The sequence below is a fragment of the Trichechus manatus genome, unplaced genomic scaffold, assembly GCF_000243295.1.
Source record: "Trichechus manatus latirostris isolate Lorelei unplaced genomic scaffold, TriManLat1.0 scaffold00026, whole genome shotgun sequence".
NCBI classification, from domain to species: domain Eukaryota; kingdom Metazoa; phylum Chordata; class Mammalia; order Sirenia; family Trichechidae; genus Trichechus; species Trichechus manatus.
The window spans coordinates 208,480-231,218 of record NW_004443962.1 but is presented as its reverse complement, the minus strand read 5'-3'; the positions used below and the strand labels follow the sequence as shown (position 1 = coordinate 231,218).

Genomic DNA, 22,739 nt, shown 5'->3' with positions numbered 1-22,739 from the left:
AAGTGCCTGGCTCTAATATCAAATCTACAAAATAAGGTACATTCAGATAAGTTTAGTTTCTATCTCTCTCCCCATACACTTATTCCCCCCACCACCTTCCTATAGCTAACTTTTTAAAATTTTTATGCCATTTTTATTCCACTGTTCTTAGTATGAGCAAACATGTATACCTTGCTTTTCTTTTAGAAATATATCCTGTAGATCACTCCATGGCTGAGGTCATCCTCATTCCTTTTGACAGATAAATAGTACTCCATAGTTTAGTACTCCAATAATTTGTGAAAAATCATAAGATCAATTTTTCTAACAATGTATAAATATGACTCATTTCCCTTTTTTAAAAAATTGCCAAAATGACCCTTAAGTTTCCCCTGAAGGAATATATATTAAAGAATGGCCACAGGCATTTTTTTCTAAGAGTATTAAAATATATTACTAGATATTACTTTGATAACTTAAAATGTGGTACTAGACTAGGAATTAAGAGAGTACTAAAAAAAAAGAGAAAGTACTGAATTAGGGCTAGCATTTCTAATCCATACAAAATTAGTAGATTATTTAAATGAACAGCTTAGAGGCAAATGACCAATAAACTAAGAATATAATATAAAATTAGATTATATCAAAATTAATTACAGGTGGACAAAAATCAAAACCTAAAAAACATAATAAAATGCTAGATGAAAATATAGGTGAATTTTGGGGATTTATACTTCTGGGAAGATGGAGTAGAAATTAATTTTCCCTAACCTGCCACTAAATGTAACTAAAATCCCTGGACATAATGTATAAAACAAACGTAAGATGATTATGAAAGGTGAAGAGAAAAAGGCAGACCAGCGAAAGACTTTGGGATCCAAGGAACAATATGGATTTTCTTTTTGCTTCATATATATAATACTTGGGAATCAGAATGAGGAAGTGGACAACCCAAAAATACCAACAGGTGCAGAAAAGAAAAGATCCCAGTAAACACTGCATTCCAGCCAAAGGACTGGGAAAGGGGCAGTCTAGCATGACAAAAATTTTAGACTGTAACCGCTCTACTCCACACAAACACCACAGGGAAAAAACAAACAAACAAAGCTATGATCCCACACCCTCCAATGCCAGTAGAGGCCAAATGAGGAGCCTAGACTTCCACCCCTGCAGGCTCAAAGGAGAAAGCCCAACCCCACTTAGCCCACCATACTAGTGTCAGAGAAGGCAGAGTAAGGAGCTAGGACAGTCATCACTGCAGTAATAAGGCACCTTTCACCTCCTCAGGTTCAGGGGAGACTACATGAGGAGACTGGATCTCCATCTCAACCCAGAAGTAATGAGGACTCTTTCCCTTCCCCGCTGGAATGGTCTAAGAGAGGCTTAGTGGAGAGTCGGGATTTTCATCATCATACAACAAAAAGGCCATCACCCTACTCCCACCTTTTTATCCCCCATGGAGTCACTGGAGCCACATGGAGAGCAGTAATGAAGCATTTATACTCCCTCTAGCTAAGGAGATATCAGTGGAGACCTAGTGGAGAACCAGAACTCCAACACCCTCCCAACAGTAACAAGGAGATTCCCTATCTTGCTTGCGAGAAGTCAACAGAGGCTGAGGGGGAAATCCAGACTTATACTATCAACTGGCAGTAATGATTCCCTTCCTCCACTCTCACCTGTTGGAGCAGTCAGAGGAAGCCAGATAAAAAAGAAGAGTAAAATAAGAACAGAAAATTACATGCCACAGTAAGAATCTGGGAGATCGTAAACTGAATGAAAGAATACATCAACAGACGCCAACACTAAGATGTGAGAGGTGGTAGAATTATTTAATAAAGATTTTAAACAGCCATCATAAAAATGCTACATCATCTAATTATGACTACACTTGAAACAAATGAAAAATCAGAAAATCTCAGTAAAGACACAGAAGATATAAAGAACCAAACAAATTTTAGAATTGAAAAATTCAATAATTGAAATAAAAAAACCTCAATGAATTGGCTCAACAGCAGAATAGAGGGGACAGAAGACTCAGTGCTCTTGAAGACACAGAATTTACCTAATCTAAACAACAGTGGGATAATAGACCAAAAAAAACAAAAAACAAAAAAAGAGCCTTGTGAGACTATAACAAAAGATCTAACATTTGTGTTACTAGAGTCTCAGAAAGAACAGAGAAAAAGGGTAGGGCTGAAAAACAAACTGGAATAAATACTGCCTGAAAATTCCTCAAATCTGGTAAAAGACATTAAATCTACAAATTCAAGAAACTAAGCAAACTCCAAACATGATAAACCCAAAGTAACCTACTCCAAGACACATCATGGACAAACTTCTGAAAACTAAAGACAAAGAACAAACAAGAGACAGATGACATCTTTATGGGGGAGGGGGTTCAAAGGTCAACAGAACTCTCATCAGCAACTACTGAGATCAAAAGTAAGTGGTATAACTTTTAGCAATTACTAAAAGAAAGGAAATGTCAACCCAGAACCAAAGAAAGTGATAAAAGAGTCTTGTAATATCCTGAAGGGAGAAAGAGCAATGGAATCAGTAAAAATTTGGGTAAATACAACATATATCCCTTCTCCTGAGTTTCCTAAATTATTTGATGGTTGAAGTTAAAAATATATACATATATATATACACACACACATACATAAAGCAGTTTGATATATATATAAAATATATATATAATATATATTATATATATAATTATATATAATATATATATAATTATATATTATATATATTATATATAATATATATATAATATATATATATAAAAAACAGTTGATGTCGTTCTAAATGTATATAAATATTTAAGACAATTATAAACAAGGAATGGGGCATAAGGATGGTTAAGGTTTCGAAACTTCACTTGAACTGGTAGAACAATGAGACCAGTAAGCTATAATAAGTTATGTATATATAATGTAATACCTCAAGCAACCACTAAAAATAACCTATACAGAAAGGTATACTTAAAATTACTATAAATAAATAAAAGTGAAGCTCTAAACATTTTTCAAGTAATCCTCTGGAAGGCAAGAAAAAGAAAACAAGAGAAATGAAAAACAGAAAATAGAAAAAAAAGGCAGACTTAAACCCTAACAGATCAATAACTACATTAAATGCAAATAGTCTATATACACCAACTAAAAGCAGAGATGGCAAAGTAGATTTAGAAATATGATTCAACTGTATGTATTCTATATGAAATTGAGTTTAAAAGGACAGAAAAGGCTATATTATGCAAATATCAGTAGAAAGCAGTAGTGGCTATAGTAGTATCAAAGTGTACTTCAAAAATCAAGACGGGGGGGCGCTACATAATGTTAAAAGAGTCACTGCAACACGAAGATACAGCAATCCTAAATGTGTATGCAACAAACAAGAGAGCTACAAAATATGTGAAGCAAAAAATGATAGAACTGAAAGGAGAAATAAACAAATCCACAACCATAGTTGGAAACAGCAACACTCCTCTTTCAACAGTTGACAGAACAACTATATAGATGATCAATAAGAATGAGAACTCAGTAACATCATCAACCAATAGGATCTAATCAACATTTACAGAACACTCTACCCAACAAAGAGCAAAACACGTATTCTTTTCAAGTGTTCAAGGAACATATATACCAAGATATACTATATTCTGGGCCATAAAAGAAACCTCAAAATTTAACAGAATTGAAATAATGTAGAGTGTGTTCACTGACCACAATGAAATCAGTCTAGAAATCAGTCATAGAAAGATGTCAGGAAACTAAACAACATACTTCTAAATAATCTATTGGTCAAAGAGGAAGTCTTGAGTAAAACAAAAGAAAAAAGAAATGAATGAAAATAAAGATACAACATATCAAAATTTGGGGGGCACAGCTCAAGAACTGCTGAGAGGAAAATATAGTGCACTAAATGCTTATAACGCAAAAGTGGAAAAGTCTTAAAGCAATCATCTAAGCTCTCATCTTAAGCACCTAGAAAAAAAGCAAAATAAACCCAAAAACAAAATAAGATAAAGGTACAAATCTTATAAAGGTAAAATGTTAAATAAATGGTGGTTATTATTTACATCCATTTCTTCAAAATACATTTGTCTACAAGGTGTCAGGTATATACTACAGACTGGGTTGTGGCACTCATGGAGTCTACAATCATCAGAATTACTGTGTGAATACCCATTGACCTGTTCTTCTCCCAAATACAGCAACCAAGACACCAACCACCACACACGAATCTAAGCAACTTCTCTAACCGATTTAAACATGGGAGTCTTTGTCGAGAATTTCAAAGTACTAGGCATCAGTATCACCTTATACACATTTACAGAAAGTGGATGGAAGTGAAACAAGAGAAGATTTTACTGTTATTAAACAAAGACATATTAGGCTTAATTTGTAAAGAAGGGAAAAAAAAGCAAACAAAAATAATACTCAGTAATTCTTCAAGTCCTTGAAAGCAGTAAAGAAAACATGAGACAGAGACCAATGACTTAACAAATGCATGACTTTATTAGGAGAGGTGGACAAGATTGGTGTTTGCCTCAAACCATCCAGAAAAACAAAGCAAACAGATCTACACAATACTTTGGTTTAAAAATTATTCATACTGTCAGTGTTAAACCTGATGTTTAAAGAACCGAATGAGGCATAAGGTGTAAAAAAACAAAATAAAACACAAGCTTGCATAGATGAATTAATGTAGATGTGTAATTGGTATTTAAGGGCAGCTTGAGCACTGAGGGAGGGTGCCTAAGGATGTTGTCCACCTCAGGTTCCCAAGTTGCAAGAAAGTCACCAGCACATTTCTCATTTTCCTCAGTGAGGTCATGAGCAGGAACAACCTGTACTGTGTGAAGGCAAATTGAACAGACTGTTCCCATCAGCCTAGTCCAGATGGGTGCATCCAGACCCACCAGTACCCAACACTGGTCACCTGTAAGGCATCCACAACATGTCCCTCACAGCTTCGTTTAATCTCTAGATAGGCATGAGGTCTGAGGCAGCCTCTTTGCTTTCTGTCCTCAGACAGGCAAATTCATCCCATCAAGGTTCTATTCAATCCCATGAAGTCGCTATTTCAAAGCTGCCTTTCCCACTTGGCTATAAATTGATGAGCACTTGGGATAACATCTCACCAGTTTTTAAAACACATCCGCATTCCAAATGTCAAATGACTCTTATGAAAGACTCTGAAAGTGCCTGAGCACTGTGCAGAATCTCGAGAGCACTTCTCAAATTATAAGACAAATGAGAGCACCACCTCAAATTTCCTGAGCAACTGGATTGACATGAACATACTCTTATATTTTTTAATTCAGCACCTTTTCAAAATCTAACACTGTGCTGGGATGAATTCCTTTTAGGAGAAACCTTACTAAGGAAATTCTCAATTTGGAACATCATTTTAAATGCTATATTCACACCACGTTGTTGTTAGGTGCTGTCGAAGTGGTTCTGACACACAGTGACCCGTGTGACAGAGTAAAATTGCCTACAGGGTTTCCTAGGCTATAATCTTTATGGCACCAGGTCTTTCTCCCGTGGGTGAGTTTGAACCACCAACCTTTAGGCCAGCAGCCAAGTGCTTAACCTTGCACCACCAGGGCTCCTCATTATTTACTACTTTATGAAATGAATATTGGGTCACCTTTGGGAGGCAAGTGAAAAACATAGCTATTTCTGAGAACAGGCATTTGGCTTTCAGTTAACAACAAGAGCTGAAGTTATAGCCTAGGGTTTTCAGAGGCTAATTCAATCATAAATACAAAAATCCTGACATCAAAACACCCTCTCACCAAATTTAACAAGTAGGAACTACTTTACTAATTATGGTCTGAAATTCAGTGCAACAAAAACCTATCCTAAGCACAAGATGTGTCATAGCAGATTCACTCTCTCTCAGTGGTCTTCTTTTTGCTGTTCATAATACTTGCTCTTTTATGAAGGGAATGCCATTCAAACCCTGTCTTTCAACTCTTCTATATTTTATATATGAACCTCAGAAATGAATAAGGGGGCACTAAGTTATACAATTAATTTTGCCCTTATCTGAAATGCTGAAACCAGCATACTGCTTGGCTCCCTGTGCTATGAAGAGTTACTCAAAAAGATAAAAACATCTTCTAGTTTGCTAAGTGAATACACAAAAGCACATTAAATCTATTAGGAACATGGAACTAGGCAGTGTTGACACATATATAAGGAAGAGTGGTTTTTAGGGACAGATATTTCCACAAATCAACTTGACTGCTAACATAGATTGCATTAGAACGCGGCACCAAATAGAACCTTAAGAAACCAGTGTGGTGTCTTCCCTACCCAAAGCAAAAGTGATAAAATAGAAACACTCTTCACATCAACAATTATTCCATTTCAAGTAAATATCTATTTTGTTTGGTTTTCTTTTTCTTTTTGTTAATATTAAGCATTTCAGTACACAAGGGTGTTGGAGAAATTTACAAACCAATGACTCTGAGTGTCTTCACTGCACAACACAAACTCTGGAAATATCTTCTACAGTCACCATAGAAAAGGGGGACAGTTTACTCTCAACGATTCAGAAAATGATCACCTAGTGTGAAGGAAATTCTCCCTTTCCTTCTACCGGCCTTTTTAGTCATGCCACTGCTTACTTTGTGGGCTGATCCAAAAACCAAAAAAACCAAACCCAATGCCATCAGGTCAATTCCGACTCACAGCAATCCTACAGAAGAGCAGAACTGCCCACACAGGCTTTCCAAGGCTGTAAATCTTCACAGAAGCAGACTGCCACATCTTTCTCCCATGAAGTGGCTGGTGGGATCAAACTGCCAACCTTCTGGCTAGCAGCTGAGTACTTAACCACTGTGCCACCAGGGCTCCTTTTATGGGTTGATCAGGCAACTGGAAATACTACATCTATCAATGTTATAGGTTATTCATCACTCAGTGGGAAAGGAGACCCAAAGCTCCTGATGACAAGGATGCTTAGGGATGATGTGTGAATTTCATGTCTCAGTGGAGAGTTGGCTGGCATTCACATATAGAAAGTACAGTACACTGCCCTTGGTTGGAGGCCAACTAATTTAAGGCAATACTGCTCCTCAAAGACACTGCTAACAAAGCGCAGGGCTCGCAAAAAAGGGACTCTGAGATGTGAGACTTTCCCAGTTTACCCTTTCCTTCTTGACTTCTCTAGAACTAAATTTCAGCATTTCTAATGACAGTTATTAAATGCCAGGAGCAACCTTTCAGTCTTTTATATCATGGATAAGAGGTTCCTCTACCAAGAATTCAGATGACATTGTGTCCCATGCAGCATTATCAGGACAGTCTCCAGTTTGCTTCTCCTTGCCCATATTGCCTATTTTGGGCTCAGAGGAAAAAAAGATCAGTAGTAACATAAGCAGATATGGCTTAAGACTCACAGGCACCACCAGATATAAGGAGAAACTGGGACCATTTTATGCGGTCACTTTTCTGACTATGAGCAGTAAGTCAGGAACAAAGTACTTGACAATTTTTTTTTTCTTTCTGCTAGAACATCAGGTTTTCATTTTTTATGATTATTTCTAGAAAGCCTAGGTTATCAGAATATGGCACAGTATGTACAGTGAAATCTATCGGGAAGATTGTTCCTTCTCAATATTAATATTCCCTACACAAGTACTGTTTTCCCAAAAGGGGGAAAAAACTCAGTTCTCTGTCCTTGAGAAAGTTGTTTACACAGGGTTCTCACCCTATGATGAGGCTCAAGATCTTACAGCAAAATCACCACAGACATCTTTCAAGAAAAGCATCATTGAATAAATGAATAATCTTGACATTTCCCAAAGAGATGTGTATATAAAGGCAATACTCATTAAATATCAAGGCCCTAAAAAGTCAGCCACTTATGTGGTAAACTGAACGCACCATATTATAGCAGGCATTTCTAAAGAACAATTTGACACATGACAAAATTTAGAGAAGATTCTGACAGAATTAAGGAAAAATAATTCTCAGTTAAAAACCAATTATTTTACATTAAGTTACCCTTACACTGAGGGGAAGGGGTGGACAACTGTCTGCAATGAATTTACTCATGACGCAGCTCAGCGGCAGGCCACAGCAGGGAAGAAAAAGGGGAAATTGATTGCAGTTAGAATTTTCTAGAGTGAGTTCAGCGGAATACAAGGCCCAAGGTCAGACGTTTTGGAGTATGTTCATCTAAATCCAAGTGGCTGCTGCCATTCTGAGAAAGATTTTCCTCCTGGAAACATCTATTCATATACGTACAGTCATGCGCTGCGTAACGTCCATCTGGGCAATGCCCAACTGCATATACGTCTGTGGTCCTGTAAGTTCAAAAATCCCGATGGGGGAACGCGACATAGATACACTAAAGCATCTTTAACATAATAATACAGTACTAATAATGTTTTAATGTGCTTTGCAAAGTAGCACCCGTTTGTTATTAGGAACCACTGTATGTATCCTGCATTTTTAGTACAATAGGCTTTACAGGGTTGGTTCCTAACTACAGGTTGTACGTAAGTTGGACCGGGGACTGCCTGTATATAATATGATATTCACACAATGCCCAAATCATATAACGTCCTATTTCACAGAATGTATCCTGGACGTTAAGCGACATATGACTGTACATATTTTCTAATTTAGATGCTTCTTTTACGATCAAAAACCATATAGGTTTTTTTTTTTTTTTGGCAGTTCATTAGCATGCTGCTGGTTATAATTCAATGTTATGCAAAGTTATTTTCTAAACATCTCAATGTTCTTTTGAAGCATGTGTAGCAACTGTCTAGCCACTCAATAAAATAATGTTTAACAGTGGTTTGAACATTAAAGTCTTTTTTTTTTTTTTTTTTTTTTTAAGTCAGAACATTTCATCAGACCTTATCTAACCTTCCTTCCAGGCAATAACTTACAAAAGTTAGAAGGAGGAGAAGGGAGGGTGTACAGGTCAAGAAGCCTTACCTTAAGGCAATATAGTACATTGTGCTCATTCAGGAATATAAGGTGTTAATGTGGCCTGGCCTCCACAGAAAAGAGGTGTAGAAACGGAAATTATTTCAGAGGCCAGGCACGCTGGTTTACATCACAAGAAAGCGTAAAATACCGTGGTCCTAAAAAAAAAACCACGGTGTTCCAGCAGAACAGCAACCAAGCAAACACCCTGACATTTACATAAACAGGACAAACTAAAAAGCAAACAAAACAGTGAAGAGCGCTCAGCAGTTCATTAAAATACAATTGTTAGTTACTTCCACAGCCTCGAAGATAATGACTCCATTATAGGAATGAGACAGAAGAAGATTTAATTGGCTGAGTTTGATTTTTATCTCCTTATTTGCAGGGAAAAGATTGCTCTGATACTCTTAAAAAAGTACCTGCTTTACAAAAAAAAATTAAAAACTTTTCTTTTAAGATCCTTTTAAAAAAGTCAACAAATGTTCAACACAAACGTTGAATTGGATGCCACGAGGGAAATACCACCTTTGATCAGAAACTCACCAAGACAGCCAAAACACTCCTTTCTTTCTGGTAAGTGGGAAACCCTGGTGGTGCAGTGGTTAAAGAGTTCGGCTGCAAACCAAAAGGTCGGCAGTTCGAATCCACCAAGAGCTCCTTGGAAACCCTACAGGGCAGTTCTACTCTGTCCTACAGGATCATTATGAGTTGGAATTGATTCGATGGGAATGGGCTTGGGTTTGTTTTCTTTTTTTTTTTTCCTGGTTTAAGTACTGAATGGCCGGACGATTCTGGAATAAAGTATCTCTAGCTAACATTTTACAATAATAAATACGATAGGACAAAGCACATGACAGGCAAGAGGAATGCAGAATTTTTTAAGTAAAACTGATCATCCTATAAGATAGAAAAATAAACATTTATAAAATAAAAATATTGCAAATGATGTCCATTTGCCTAATTATCAAATAAAAATACACTGCATTTTTTTTTTTTACAACTACCATAAAAACTGTTAAAAACACGAAGCAAAATCACAGGGCAGACCAAGAAAAATACAGCATTACTGTAAGTCAACATGGCCTAAGCTTTGGGTACTGAAACCACCCTCTGGGATTTGACTTAAGGCTGTGGCCTCCATCCTCCATTTGTCTCCCCTTCTCAACTTAGATACAGATTTTTCTTCATCAATTTCACCGTAGCCTTTCAAAGTCCTATTATTTTTAGAGTCTTGTTTCTAGATTAGCATGTCCCCAAAATTTAACTCTCAGATGACTTTCACTCAAGTTTATAGGATTCAAAAAAACGATGAAACTAAAGATCTTTCTCAAAAATGAGAGGTCCAAATATACTCAGAGAAACAAAATAGCTTCCCAATAGGAAAAGAATGGATTTTCTCTAGTCACCTGATTCTTTCCTAAATGAACACCATACTGAAATGCCAAAAATGTCAGATTTATACAATGAAAACTGAAGGCAAATCAAGCTGAAAGGATATATTTTATGTCATAGCTTGACTGCCATTTATGTTAAATTAGTATGGGAAAATAAGTGTTTCCATGAGGTTAGCAACTAAACAAAGACCCTGAATTTCTTATAAAAGAGCAGTCTTAAAGGTCTTGTACAAAGAAATCTAATCCCCATTTACTATTAACCAATTTACAGAACCAAACACTTGGATGAAGAACCACTTTATCAACTTTAACTTCATGCTGAATTAATCTAATTATTGACAGGTGAGCAAAACATTATTGAAAGGTGGCCAACAAATACGGTATCTCTTTTAAGCAAGAAGAAAACGTCAGCCTGTGCCCAGTGAGAATGACGCCATCATCACTTATACAACCATCTTCCAATTCCACTTCCCTTACTCTGCAAGTAAGCATAAAACAAGAGAAGGCATAAAACGTTTTTCATTTTCAGTTGACTCTGCACACAGACATGAGTTAAAACTCCAGAGTTAAATTTTTGGCAATATAATACTAATAAATGGCCCGATGCCCAGAGGCATCAGAAAGCCTGCTATTCAGGAAGAAACAGCAGAGAATGATCTCTAGGCCAGTTTTCCTGGGAGGACTTAGAAGGATCTGCAAAACCTCTGCAGTCCATGTAGTCAGAATAACACACTTCAACTGTTCCATGTGTCTTTTGTTTTTTTAATACTTTATGGTTGTGATTTTTTTCCTTTTCCTGAAGCGTACAAAAACCAAAAGGCTCTGTCCTTCAATACGTACACTAATGCACCAGAAAAAAAAAATATTTCTTTTATTCTTTATTCTGCATAGCATCCGAACATTATACTTTATTTTGATCATTCATCTTCATAAAATTCTAACTGCTGTATAAAGCCTAGTCCCTAAATACCAACACTCCAACCCTAACAAAATGGCATTTTATAGAGCTCTTAGATACTATATCCCAGGAAGCATATGAAGCACAGAGGTGGCCAATATTCAGAAGCTAGATTTTCTTGTACTGCCCAAGTGATCAGGAATAACCAAAACATTTGAAATGAATTAAAGTATTTATGGTCAGAAAAACACTTGAGGATAAATCCCAGGAATGCAAATATATGAGGAAAAAATAAATGTAGAATGCATTCTGTATCATCCAGTAATATGGGCTATAGTGAGTCCGTTTCAAGGCAGAATCCTAGGTTTTTAATGCTTGTAATGGAAACCTGGGGAGGGAAGGAAAAAAAGCAAGAAAACACAATTAAGGTAAAATCTTTGAAAGTTTCTCAGACAGTTTTTCTCCCTGCTCAGGCTAAGTAATTTATCTTTATTTCCACGCTTTTCAAGTGGTTGCTGATATCTTTGTTCTTGACTGTAAAATATTTATATACAGAATCAATGTTTTATTTTAATAATATTATGTATCAAATGTATGTCAAGGACAGGAAGGCACCTACCACAAAGTGATGCATGCAGAGTTGAGAAAGTAAAACACGAGCTACTTCCAGTTAAATCAAGATGAGGAAAATGCTATCAACAGATGGGAATTGTGATGGGTGGGTTGTTTTGACAAAACCATTTGTAGCGTTCAATTAATCTCACATTTTAAATAATGGCTGTTGGTGAACTTTAGAATCCTGGGAGGAAGGACATGAGGGAGGGAGGGGAGCTTTTTAAAAAATACTCATGCCTGGCACCACCCACCCAAAGAGTCTGATGTGACTGGTTTAGGGTGACACCTGTGCATTAAAACATTTTTAAAACAGCAGAAAAGGAAATTTAAAGAAGTTTGGGAAGGCTATCATTAGCTCTGTAAAAGGATTATAAAACATGTCACCCAAGGAATCTTCAAAATCTACAACAAGTAACCTTCATCAATTAATAAAACCTAATATTTGTAAAGTCCATTGCAATCTGTAAACCCCTTTCCCATATTTTATTTAATCCTAACAACCCTGATACTTTTATTTGCATCCTCTCCATTTTTTAATTGTGAAATTACTATAAGAAGCTGCCTTTTCATTTCTCATTTTATGACCGTCACAAACATATACCTAGTGAATGCCTATCCTTGGAAGAGCAACCACTGACCGACTGACCGATTATTCCTTCCATGTTAAAGATCTGACCCAATCAGATCTCCTATTTTCCTTGCCCCATGCTTATTTTGTATAAAAGTTTTATGTAGTGTGTGTGTGCGTGTGCGTGTGTGTGTTTTAGTCTAATTAACAGGGTCATGAGCAGATGGGAAACAAGAGCCAGCAGCATACAAAAAGTGGCCAGTGGTTGCAAATATTTTGTGGGAGTGGGGGTAGGGGTGTATGTCACAGGCTCCCTGTAAGAATCTGATGAAATCTGTGAACTTCCTCCAGAGTATAAAGCAAATACATGGACAATCTTGCATTCAGTTTAAAGGGTTTTGTTTTGCTTTATTTTGTTTTGTTTTTTGGATTTTTTTTTTTTTTTTAATATATAAGGATCTGCTGACAGGCTTCCACTCCGGTGATTTACAGGACAGCATCTGATCTTTTTTCACCACCACATGAAGATTACGAAGACCCTGAAATGTGACTATATATGCTCTTCTTACCTTTATGAGAGGATTCCCATTTTGAGAAATGACGTGTGGAATTACGCTGGTTTGTAAAATGTGGGTAATCCAAATCCTTAGCATCTGTCCCGGCAGGGGGTGGAGGCCTGAAGGAAAGCCAGGATGTAAAGAGAAATGCTCAGAAACGGGGACTACACCTTCATCTCTCACGGGAACACGTGGTAAAAACATTTTCTGTAGAAATGCAGAGCCAGGATGCTTCAGAATTTGTTCCTAGCTAGTTGCATGCCCTTTGATAAATTATTTTATCTTGTTGGTCCTCTGTTTTGATGTATGTAATTCAGTAAAAAAAATTTTTTTCTGAACACCTAATATGCATCAGGCATTGTGCCAATGGCTGGAGAAGTAGTTTAATGAAATCAGTAAGAAATTTGCTTTGTTTTGGTAGGTTTTACCAAAAAAAAAAAAAGAAGAGGAAGAAAGGAAGAAAGGAAAGAAGGGGAGAATGTAACAAAAACAAGGGAATGAAGGAAGGGCAGGAATGAGGGAGGCAAGGGGAGAGGGACTTGGGTCAACATGTACATTTTCTGAGCAGAGTTCTTTATCCACTAGGTGGCAAAGCAGATCTTTAGAGATGGGAAGAGCAGTTATATATGTGCAATTTTTCATGTAAAAATCACACAGAAATGCAAAAAACAGTGGAAAAATTTTACTACTCCAAACTTTTTGTTTGTGAAGTACATAAGCTTGTGGTAGAATACTCAGTGTAATTACATATACAATCTAGAAGGCCTAAGCATTCTGAGGTCTGGAAAGTTATGGTTAACTTGGCACAATGGGCTCTGTCATAAAAGAACAAAGGCAAGTGCTCTCAAATTTCTCAATCTTTTGTTTGCCCCCAAATAATGAAGTCCCTCCCTGGGTATTCAGCATCTAGAAGAGGTCAGCACAGGATGTAAACATATATAGATCTTAGGGACTGTGCTATGGGTTCTACACACATTATCTTGGTTAACTTTCAAGACAGGTCTGCATGGCTGCTATCATAAACTTATCTTAGGGTTAGGTTAGGCTATATGAGGTAAGTGATCTGTCCAAGTTCACACAGTTGCTAAGTGACAGAGCCAGAGCTCAAACTCCACTGGACAGCAAATCCAACGCTCTTTACTACTATACTATGCTCTGCTGCAGAGGTATTTCTATCAGCAGCAGCATCTCTACCTTCTCTCTCTCTATATATATATATATGTACGTATATGTATATTCATCTGTACACAATATGTACAGATATATACAGATATACATACATATATACATATACGTATAGATGTACATATACGTATAGATGTATAGATATATACATATACACACACATTTACACATATACATTATATATGCTACTACTTCCAAATGGTATCTGGGCATGTATTTTTATATTTTCATGTATTCATTATACAGACATTATTAACCTGAGCATAACAAATAGTGTGGAATTTTTCCTGTTTTCTTCTTTGAACATTTGCTACAAATTATTAGAAATTAAATAAATGTAGTGGTTTTTTTTAGTTATTAACTGGCATTTTTCACTTTTACTTTAAAAAGTAACAAAGACTGGTAGGAAGAGTTGTAAACAAAATAACCTGATTCCATAATTAAGAAACTTAGCCTTAACCAAACAGGTGGCTGAAGAAGTGACTTAGGCCAAGGAAACGGCTGATAATCAGGGTAGTAGAGTCTATTCCATACTCTTTCGTTGGCTTCATCAGGCGATCAAAACACAGAAAGACAAAAGCTCTTGTAACAGCATTAAGTAGCATTAACTTAGCCTAATCGGTGTGTTTGGGGAGGGCTTTTGGAAGAAGTGACTTTCTAACTGAATTCTGAAGAGTATTTGGCGATATTATCAACATAAAGATGGTATCATTTCATTTCACGAGTACAGTAAGAATCAGGTAATCCTAATGCATCAAAACCTAGAAAGACAAAAGCTGAGTGGGACTCAAAAAAATCCATGATTATTGTTTCCCCACCAACTCATCATTAAGGTAAAGGATGTCCAAGGTGTGAAACAGAACACAGGACGCCAGCGAACTCTCTAGGATCTCCATGTAAGGATAAACAAATCAACCTAGAACACCCTCAGTTCTCTTGGTGTGCTATTCTGTGTAGTTTCTGGTTAATGTAGAGAACAAATCTTGGCTTAACTGCTTCTACAGGTCCTACCAAATTATTCTGTTGCAGTGACGACGTTTGTTTCGAAATAAGGGTATTTATATCCAAAGATGAAAAAATCTTGTTGACCATTAGTTAATAGTTTTAATGTATTAGAATTACTTGATTCTTACTGCCCTCGTGAAATGAAATACATCTTTATGTTGATGACATAGCCAAATACCCTTCAGAATTCAATTAGAAAGTCACTTGTTTAAAAGGCCTTCCCAAGACACCCAGACTAGGTTAAGCGCCAACTTATGTTCTTCCGGCACCCTGTACTTTTCATCTACAGCACTTAACACGATCATTATAGTTATCTGTATAATTATTTGTTTAGATTGTAAACTTTATCAGAGCAGGGAGCAGTTCTTTCTTGCTGACTGCTGTTGATCCCAATTCTGCGTACTTATTAGGGTGCTCAATAAATATGTGATGAAAGAGTAAGCGGAGATAACTGCATTTCATACTCATTTAAGACTGCTGTAGGAACTAAACGAGATTTGTAACATCTTTCTAAATGAAAAATGAAAGTAAAATATCAAGTAGTACACATATATAATACCAGTATATATAATCCTGTAGGTAAAAGAATTTGGAACACAGGCTGAAACGTTTTCCAGTTGCAAATGTTTAGAATTAATTCAGATTGCAAACGAGTTCTCTGTTTCCTCAGGAGGTGGAAATACTATAATACATTAAGAAATTGGATTTTTGACTACGAATGGTCTAAGCTCTACGTGAGAATTTGTTTCCCCTCTACTACACTGAAGTAAACTGACCCAACATCCTGACCTAACACATCCTGATCACCAAGTTTCTCAATCCTTAAAACATTCCCTCTGCAGACGGCTAACAAAACTTCCAGACCATGGTTAAGTGTGAAAAGGGAAATCATAGACTCTAACCAGAAAGCATTATCTGCTGATTTATATTAGTTATACAGGATATCTGTAAGTTCATAGGCTTTAATGTTTAACTATGAACATGGGTCACAGAAATTGTATTCACTTTTATCATATATACAATTTCTCTGTAAATACTGTTTAAAGACAAGCATTCCTCTCAAGCCAAAAAAGACCAGTTCAACCAGCCGTAAGTCAGTCACATTTTACTATCTCATTTATAGCAGCCACTTTTAATATAGGATGGGTTTATTATTCTTCTTTCAATATGCCAGATGTTTTACAGCACCTATGACGTTCCAGAGATTTGTTTTCTTCAAGAATCTTTTTAAATAGCCATCCTCGACTGTTCTATAATATCTGCTGTCAAAGTTATTAGCGGTCTAAAGAGCCCAAGAACTTTTAAGATTACAAAATAACCCTAAAAATTATTTGAATTCACTTACTAACAAAAGCACAATAACCCACTTATTTAACTACTGAGAACAGATTAGTTGCTTCTTATTTTATCTGGATACTGTACGAACGTAAATTAAACTATGGAGTTCTAAATTCTGCTTTAAAAATGTGGCATGTGCTTAACAAACGACCACAAGAGGAATAAATTTTACATAACTAGAGACACTATACTGTTGTCTGCAGAGCAATCTAACATGATGTAATTTTCTGAAGGGTACTTCTCTGCCTTCTGAAACCCCGTAACTTTAACAGAGGATGAGTTTTTAAGGACGCTAAATATATTCATATTAAGGAAACAAGTCTAGTAGCTTAAGTATGGACAATCAGTAGCCACAACAGGGTGTATTATTTGAAATCAAAAATTTCCATTCTAAGAATTAATATTAATAATCAGGACTGAAATTCAAGGCTTTAATAATGCGGTTTTCAAATTGTTAAACTTAACGTTACTTTTCTCTTTTTCTATTTAGTGTCTTCTCTCCTATTCCAATTGTATTTTCTTTTGAAAGGCAACAGAAAGCAATTGGAAAAAAAAAAAAGGTTGCTTCCCTAGAGACTTAAACGTTGGCAACCTGAGGTGGAAAGACAGTAACTGCTCTGTGACTCCAGGCTGCCTGAGAGAAGCCACAGGGGCATATACCATAGCCACAGCAGTCTGATCCCGTGGGACTTGGCTGGTATGCAGTGGCTCAAGGAAGTATTTGCCCAAGACATTGCAACCCAGCACCAAACGAACATGAGCATGCCGAAGGCCAGGCACACACAAGCGTGCCCATGAAACCCAGCAGAAATTTACAACTTAGCAATTTAAGAAAAATTTAACATTTTACTTAGGAAAATGGTTCATCTCGTCCCTTCCTAGTTTAGGGCATCAATGAATCCAGAGGCGAGGACTCGTCCTAACAAAAAGCACAGCCTTCTCTATTAACCCAGCTTCTGTAAAATCCCGCACATTGTCCTGATTTGACTTGTGCACCCTAATTTAAGACTGGAAACAAAGTTTCAGAATAAACTTTCCAGACTTGTTTCAGAATAAACTTTCCAGACTTGATACTACCTCAGAACTGCACGATTCTTTCTATGTCTCTTTTTCAGAAAATAAACACTCTCCCCAGGCAACAGAATCTCCTCACGCACCCCAGAGTCAAGCTCCTCACTCTGCTTTTCAGGTGGCAGCTTACCGTGCGGGTCTGTTGTTCTTTGAACGGTGAGGTTCATCACTCTCTTTTGACTTTGGGTTTGCTGATTTAGATGTTTTAGGCTATGGACAGAAAAAATAAATAAAAAGAAAAACACACACTATAGAAACAGCAAACATACAAAGAGAAAGATCAGATTTAGAAAACATGTAAATCATGTCAAATTCTCCTTTAGTAATTTCAGGTAACTTACATCTAGTTGCAATATAAGGTATTTTTAAACACAGCTACTGGGAGGAAAAAATATAGCCACCAAGGCACACTAGAGGCTGTCAGTGCAGCCAGAGAGGTGAGCTGTCACACGTGAACACGCCCACCCACACGGGTGTGCGTGGCTATCCATTATTAACAGTACAGCTGCACGTAGCTGACAAGAATTGCTCGATTCCCAGAAACTATGAAGTTTAGGTGTGTGCTCTCAAATGCACTTCTCAACACCTGACTTAGGGGTGATGATTCTCAAGCCAGGAAACTAAGGCACAAGTCAACTGTTCCAGGAGAGGAAGCGTAGCTATACCAGTTCTAGAATCTGGAAATCGCAGAAGTCCTGCTATCTGCCAGAAACGCGGCCTTACCACTCTTACCTTCCTGATTTGTCATCTTTATAATGCCTAACCTTTTCTAGTTGAATCCACGAAAAATATGAATAACTCCTGGGCAATTAATTTATGTAGCAGGAGCATCTGAGAACCCCTCTACTAAAATTAAATATGTTTGTCAGGAAAAATCCTGAATTTCTAAGAGAGTAAAAGCAAGGTAGCTTTTATACACATAATTAACATAGAAATAATACTTTAATTTGCTTGGAGACTGACAAGCGTGGAAGTAAGCAACAGGGAACAGTAGAGAAATACTATTATCGTAGTTCGTGTGTCTTCTTTTTCCTCACAACCACTGCAGACCATGACAGGAAACCAGAAACCCAAGGGAAGAATGAGTCCAAGGGAGAGAACAGCTCTAAACATCCACTGTATCATGAACACACGCCTCGCTGCATCCTTCTGTGCCTAGTGCAAACTTTTTCCCTAAAAAGGCTTTACTGTAGAGGACTTCTCTCCCTCCTCCTCCTCCTCTGCTCTTCCTCCACAATGCTCCACCCACTGTGACCCTGTATTTGTTAGCTGTCTGAGCTCGAAGACAGCTTGTCTTCCTCTCTGTGTTATACGCTATTATCAGGAGAAGATACCTTCGTCTTTCTCTGAGTCCACAGCGGTGCCATGCACACAGTAACTGTTAAGTCTGTTAAATGGAACTTGCAACCGCCGCATACAAAAATCAGATCACAGCAGAATGAATTGCAGTCACTGCCTGTTCTGTCAACTATTTCTGATTAACGAGGGGAAAGACAGTAGTCAAAGCTCATGCTAGACGGTTCTTGCACTCTGACGTAAGCCATGATGGTTGGTGAGAAGCATGCCTGTCCGTCTACCACTGAGTCAAGTTATGTCAGAGGAAAAATAAACAGGTGGTACTTTACAACGTAAGCACCTAGGGAACGTACAGAGAGGGAGACAAGGCCACTGGAAATCTGAAGCCATGTGGAAATACTACACTTTCCTGCACTGTAAGTATAGTCAAACTGAAGTAGCTCACAGCCAGAGGCACGTGTATCTCAGTTGGTCTTAAAATTAATGGAATGACTTTTTTGATTTTAGCGGTAATTTTTTTTATAGGTATAAGAATTTAGTATTATTTTTCATAGTGAAACAGTTTTTACAAGTCAGGCTTCACATATGCGTTACAGCTATTTTTACACACTACCTATATCTGCAGTTGCAGAGCCTACCCTAAAAGCAGAGTCTCCTTTTCATTCCTAATTTTATTTCTAAGTAAAAGGAAAAAACAAGCACACACAGCCCCTACCTTCCACTCGGTGTCATGCTTCCTTTTGTCCAAAGACGATTTCTCCCGTTCCCTGGCTTTCTTGTACGCCTTCTTCTCCTCAGCCATTAGCAGTCGAGCAATTTCCTAAACAACATCCAGTCGATATCGTTAATCGCAGAGTTGCGGGGAGAAAATGGCTGAGATGTTTCCCGAGAATGCTGGTTACACAAACAGGTGAGCAACCATGAACTCACCCCATCCTGGGCCACCTGAGCTGCTCTCATGTCCACCTGGGTAGCCTGTGGCATAGAAAAGACAACCAAGAGAAATTTAAGTGGAAGCTAGACTGCCCATTATAACAACAACAAAGTCCTACATAAAGTAACCTGGTACCCGAAACTAGCTGTGATTCCAAAAAACCAAACCCAAACTTGCTGCTATCAAGCTGATTCCAACTCACAGCAACCCTACAGGACAGAGGAGAACTGCCCCTTAGGGCTTCCAAGGAGCAGCTGGTGGATTTGAACTGCTGGCCTTTTGGTTAGCAGCTATAGCTCTCAACCCTGAATCTGATGTGCTTTCATCAGCTACAGCGGGGTCCGTTTTTACCGAACTCTACTGCAGGTACTTGGAGTATTGGGATAAATAGTGGACAGAAATGTATGGTTTTGTTGCTAATGCTTCTTCAGTAAGTAAAACTGGACACTCATTCTATTCCCTTTGTCTTGATTTTTCCACCCATTTTACCATCAAACCAGAAGAACTGGATGGTTGATGTCCGGCTACCATTACTGAACATTTTGATCAAAGATTCCATAAAAGAATCCTCACTAAAAAGGGGAAAAATGCAGAAAAGAATTTCAAATTCTCATGGACTCCAGAGTTTCTGGAGCCATAGAGGCTGGATGAACCCCTGAAACTACTGCCTGGAGATAATCTTTAAACCTTAAACCAAAAATATCCCCTAAAGTCTTCTTAAAACCAAATAATAGTTTAGCTTAACTAGCAAAAATGGTCTGCCTTCAGTATTATGCTTTTTCAAGAACTATCTACATGGGATCAAATAGAGAACAGGTACTCAAATGACTAGATGAGAACCTTAGGAGGCAGTAGTTTATGTTAATGAGGGAGGAACAACTCAGAAAAGGAGGGTGAGAATGGTTGCACAACTCGAAGACTGTAATCAGCGTCACTACACTGTACACGTAGGAACTGCTGAATTGCTGTATGTTTTGCTGTGTATATTCTCAACAACAAAATAAAAAAAAAAAATGAACAGGGAAGAAAAAAAAACACTATTAGTTTCTCAACTAATCGGGACCCATACTGCCTATAATCTCGAGGTTGATTCAATTCATTAAAAAACCTACTGATTCACTTGAACTTTTGTCTTAAAATGTGCTCACCAAAAGTTCTTCTTCTTGCAGTTTTCTGGCAATTTCAGCATCATACCACTCCTGATCCCTGTGGGTCACTCGCGATGGAGTAGAGAGGGCTTCTTTTATTCCTCTTGGTTTCATTCCTAGAAAAAACTCAATGTATGAAGCAACTGAGGTTTTCTGGAAAGCTGCAAAACTTAAGATAAATAAATTTTTCTTCAGTATCTAACACTGGCAGTATTTCCTCCACGTCATAATTACGATTTCAGTGTAGGGTGCACTTCAAATATTTCTCCCTGTCATAAAGATGGCGATGCAGATAATCCGCGCCTTTAAGTTACCTACCCAAACCTGCCTGGTAAAAATTCCTCTCTCACATAGTGTCTTCAATGGCAAAAGTCATGCAAGGAACTGCAAGTGAGGCCTTTGCAAGATAAGAAGTGAAAAAACCCGTTGCCACAGAGTCGAATGACTCATAGTGACCCTTTAGGACAGAGTAGAAATGCCCATGGAGTTTCCAAGGAGTGGCTGGTGGATTCGAACTGTCCACCTTTTGGTTAGCAGCCAAGCTCTTAACCACTGTGCCACTAGGGCTCAATTAAAGTCAGTGAAGTAGACAGAATTCAGAGAAAAGTTACAGAGTCTGAGTTTTAAAGGGGCTCAGCTGTCAAGACTTGAGCAGATGAGAAGCTTCCCTTCTATTCAAGTCAGTCCTACGCACCTCACTTAAGAGGAACAAGAACAGCATCATCCTGTGAGCAATGTAACCCAGACCCAGGTGAAGAAATGTTCTTCAAACACAGAGAAACGGTCTAGTAAGAGCTAATAGATTCCTATATTTGTAAGTGTGCACTGAAGATATACACTTGTGCCGTAATAAATATTTCAAATCTAAATCAACCATCTTAAGTATCTTCAGCGGGTCAGCCCATTTGTAGGTAAATGCAAAGGGTATAGGGAGGTTTCTTTCTTTTGTTCTAAACAAACCCTCTTTTAATCTGAACTAATATCTTGTTTGTTCAAAACGGACAGTATTAATAAGGAAGAAATGGAAAAAGGAGGAAGGAAGGGAAGGAGGAAGTGAAAGACAGATATGACTGAATTAAATAACTTAGCCAACAGGGCCCACACTAGTCCCTGGTTAGCCAGCCCATGACCCTGCCCTGGCTTCTGCTCTGATGGCAAACCAATTAAACTTGCTTTAGATCTTCCCTCCTATAACTTTGATCAGTTTCATGGGAGCCCTGGTGGCACGGTGGTTCAGTTCGGCTGCTAACCAAAAGCTCGGCAGTTTGAATCCACCAGCTGCTCCTTGGAAACCCAAAGGGGCAATTCTACTCTGTCCTACAAGGTCACTATGAGTCGGAACTGACTCGATGGCAATGGGCTTTTTTTCCCCCCCTTTTCAAAATAACGTAAGGGAAATAGCAAAGAAACGAAGACCTTAGGCTTCTATTCCTCTGGAGATGGAACACAGGGAACTGGTGGGAAATTCTGGCTTTTTAATTTGAAATTTTATAAGCAGCATATATTCCTTTTAGTACTTTTAAGTAAGTGGTAAATGCTGGTTATTTCAAAATTGTGGAATATATCTCCTTCTTTGTACCCTTTTATAAAGGGCAATTATTCTGCAGTGTGAAGGTGTTACTGTATATCCAGAAACAATAAACATTTTTAATGCGGTGAACAAGATTAGCCATCTAGAGCAGTGACTTTCAGTAAGTGGATTACTAAGGGGAGAAAGAAAGTCTATTCCTAACTGCCTAGTGGTTTTTAACCATGACTACATATTAGAATCACTTGGGGTGC

The 22,739-nt window shown here is 37.7% G+C and overlaps 1 protein-coding gene across 1 annotated transcript in view; it reads right to left on the bottom strand.

The window, feature by feature from the left end:
- Positions 1 to 8,651: 8,651 nt before the first annotated feature.
- Positions 8,652 to 22,739, bottom strand: part of CCDC50 (coiled-coil domain containing 50) — a 39,265-nt gene continuing 25,177 nt past the window's right edge. Inside the window, exons 8-13 of the mRNA XM_023728672.1 lie at positions 20,958 to 21,073; positions 19,806 to 19,850; positions 19,591 to 19,695; positions 17,710 to 17,789; positions 12,993 to 13,099; positions 8,652 to 11,628 (exon numbers count right to left, since the gene is read on the bottom strand). Of these exons, the coding sequence (XP_023584440.1) occupies positions 11,609 to 11,628; positions 12,993 to 13,099; positions 17,710 to 17,789; positions 19,591 to 19,695; positions 19,806 to 19,850; positions 20,958 to 21,073 (473 nt within the window). The 3' untranslated portion in view covers positions 8,652 to 11,608. The remainder of the gene's footprint in view (positions 11,629 to 12,992; positions 13,100 to 17,709; positions 17,790 to 19,590; positions 19,696 to 19,805; positions 19,851 to 20,957; positions 21,074 to 22,739) is intronic.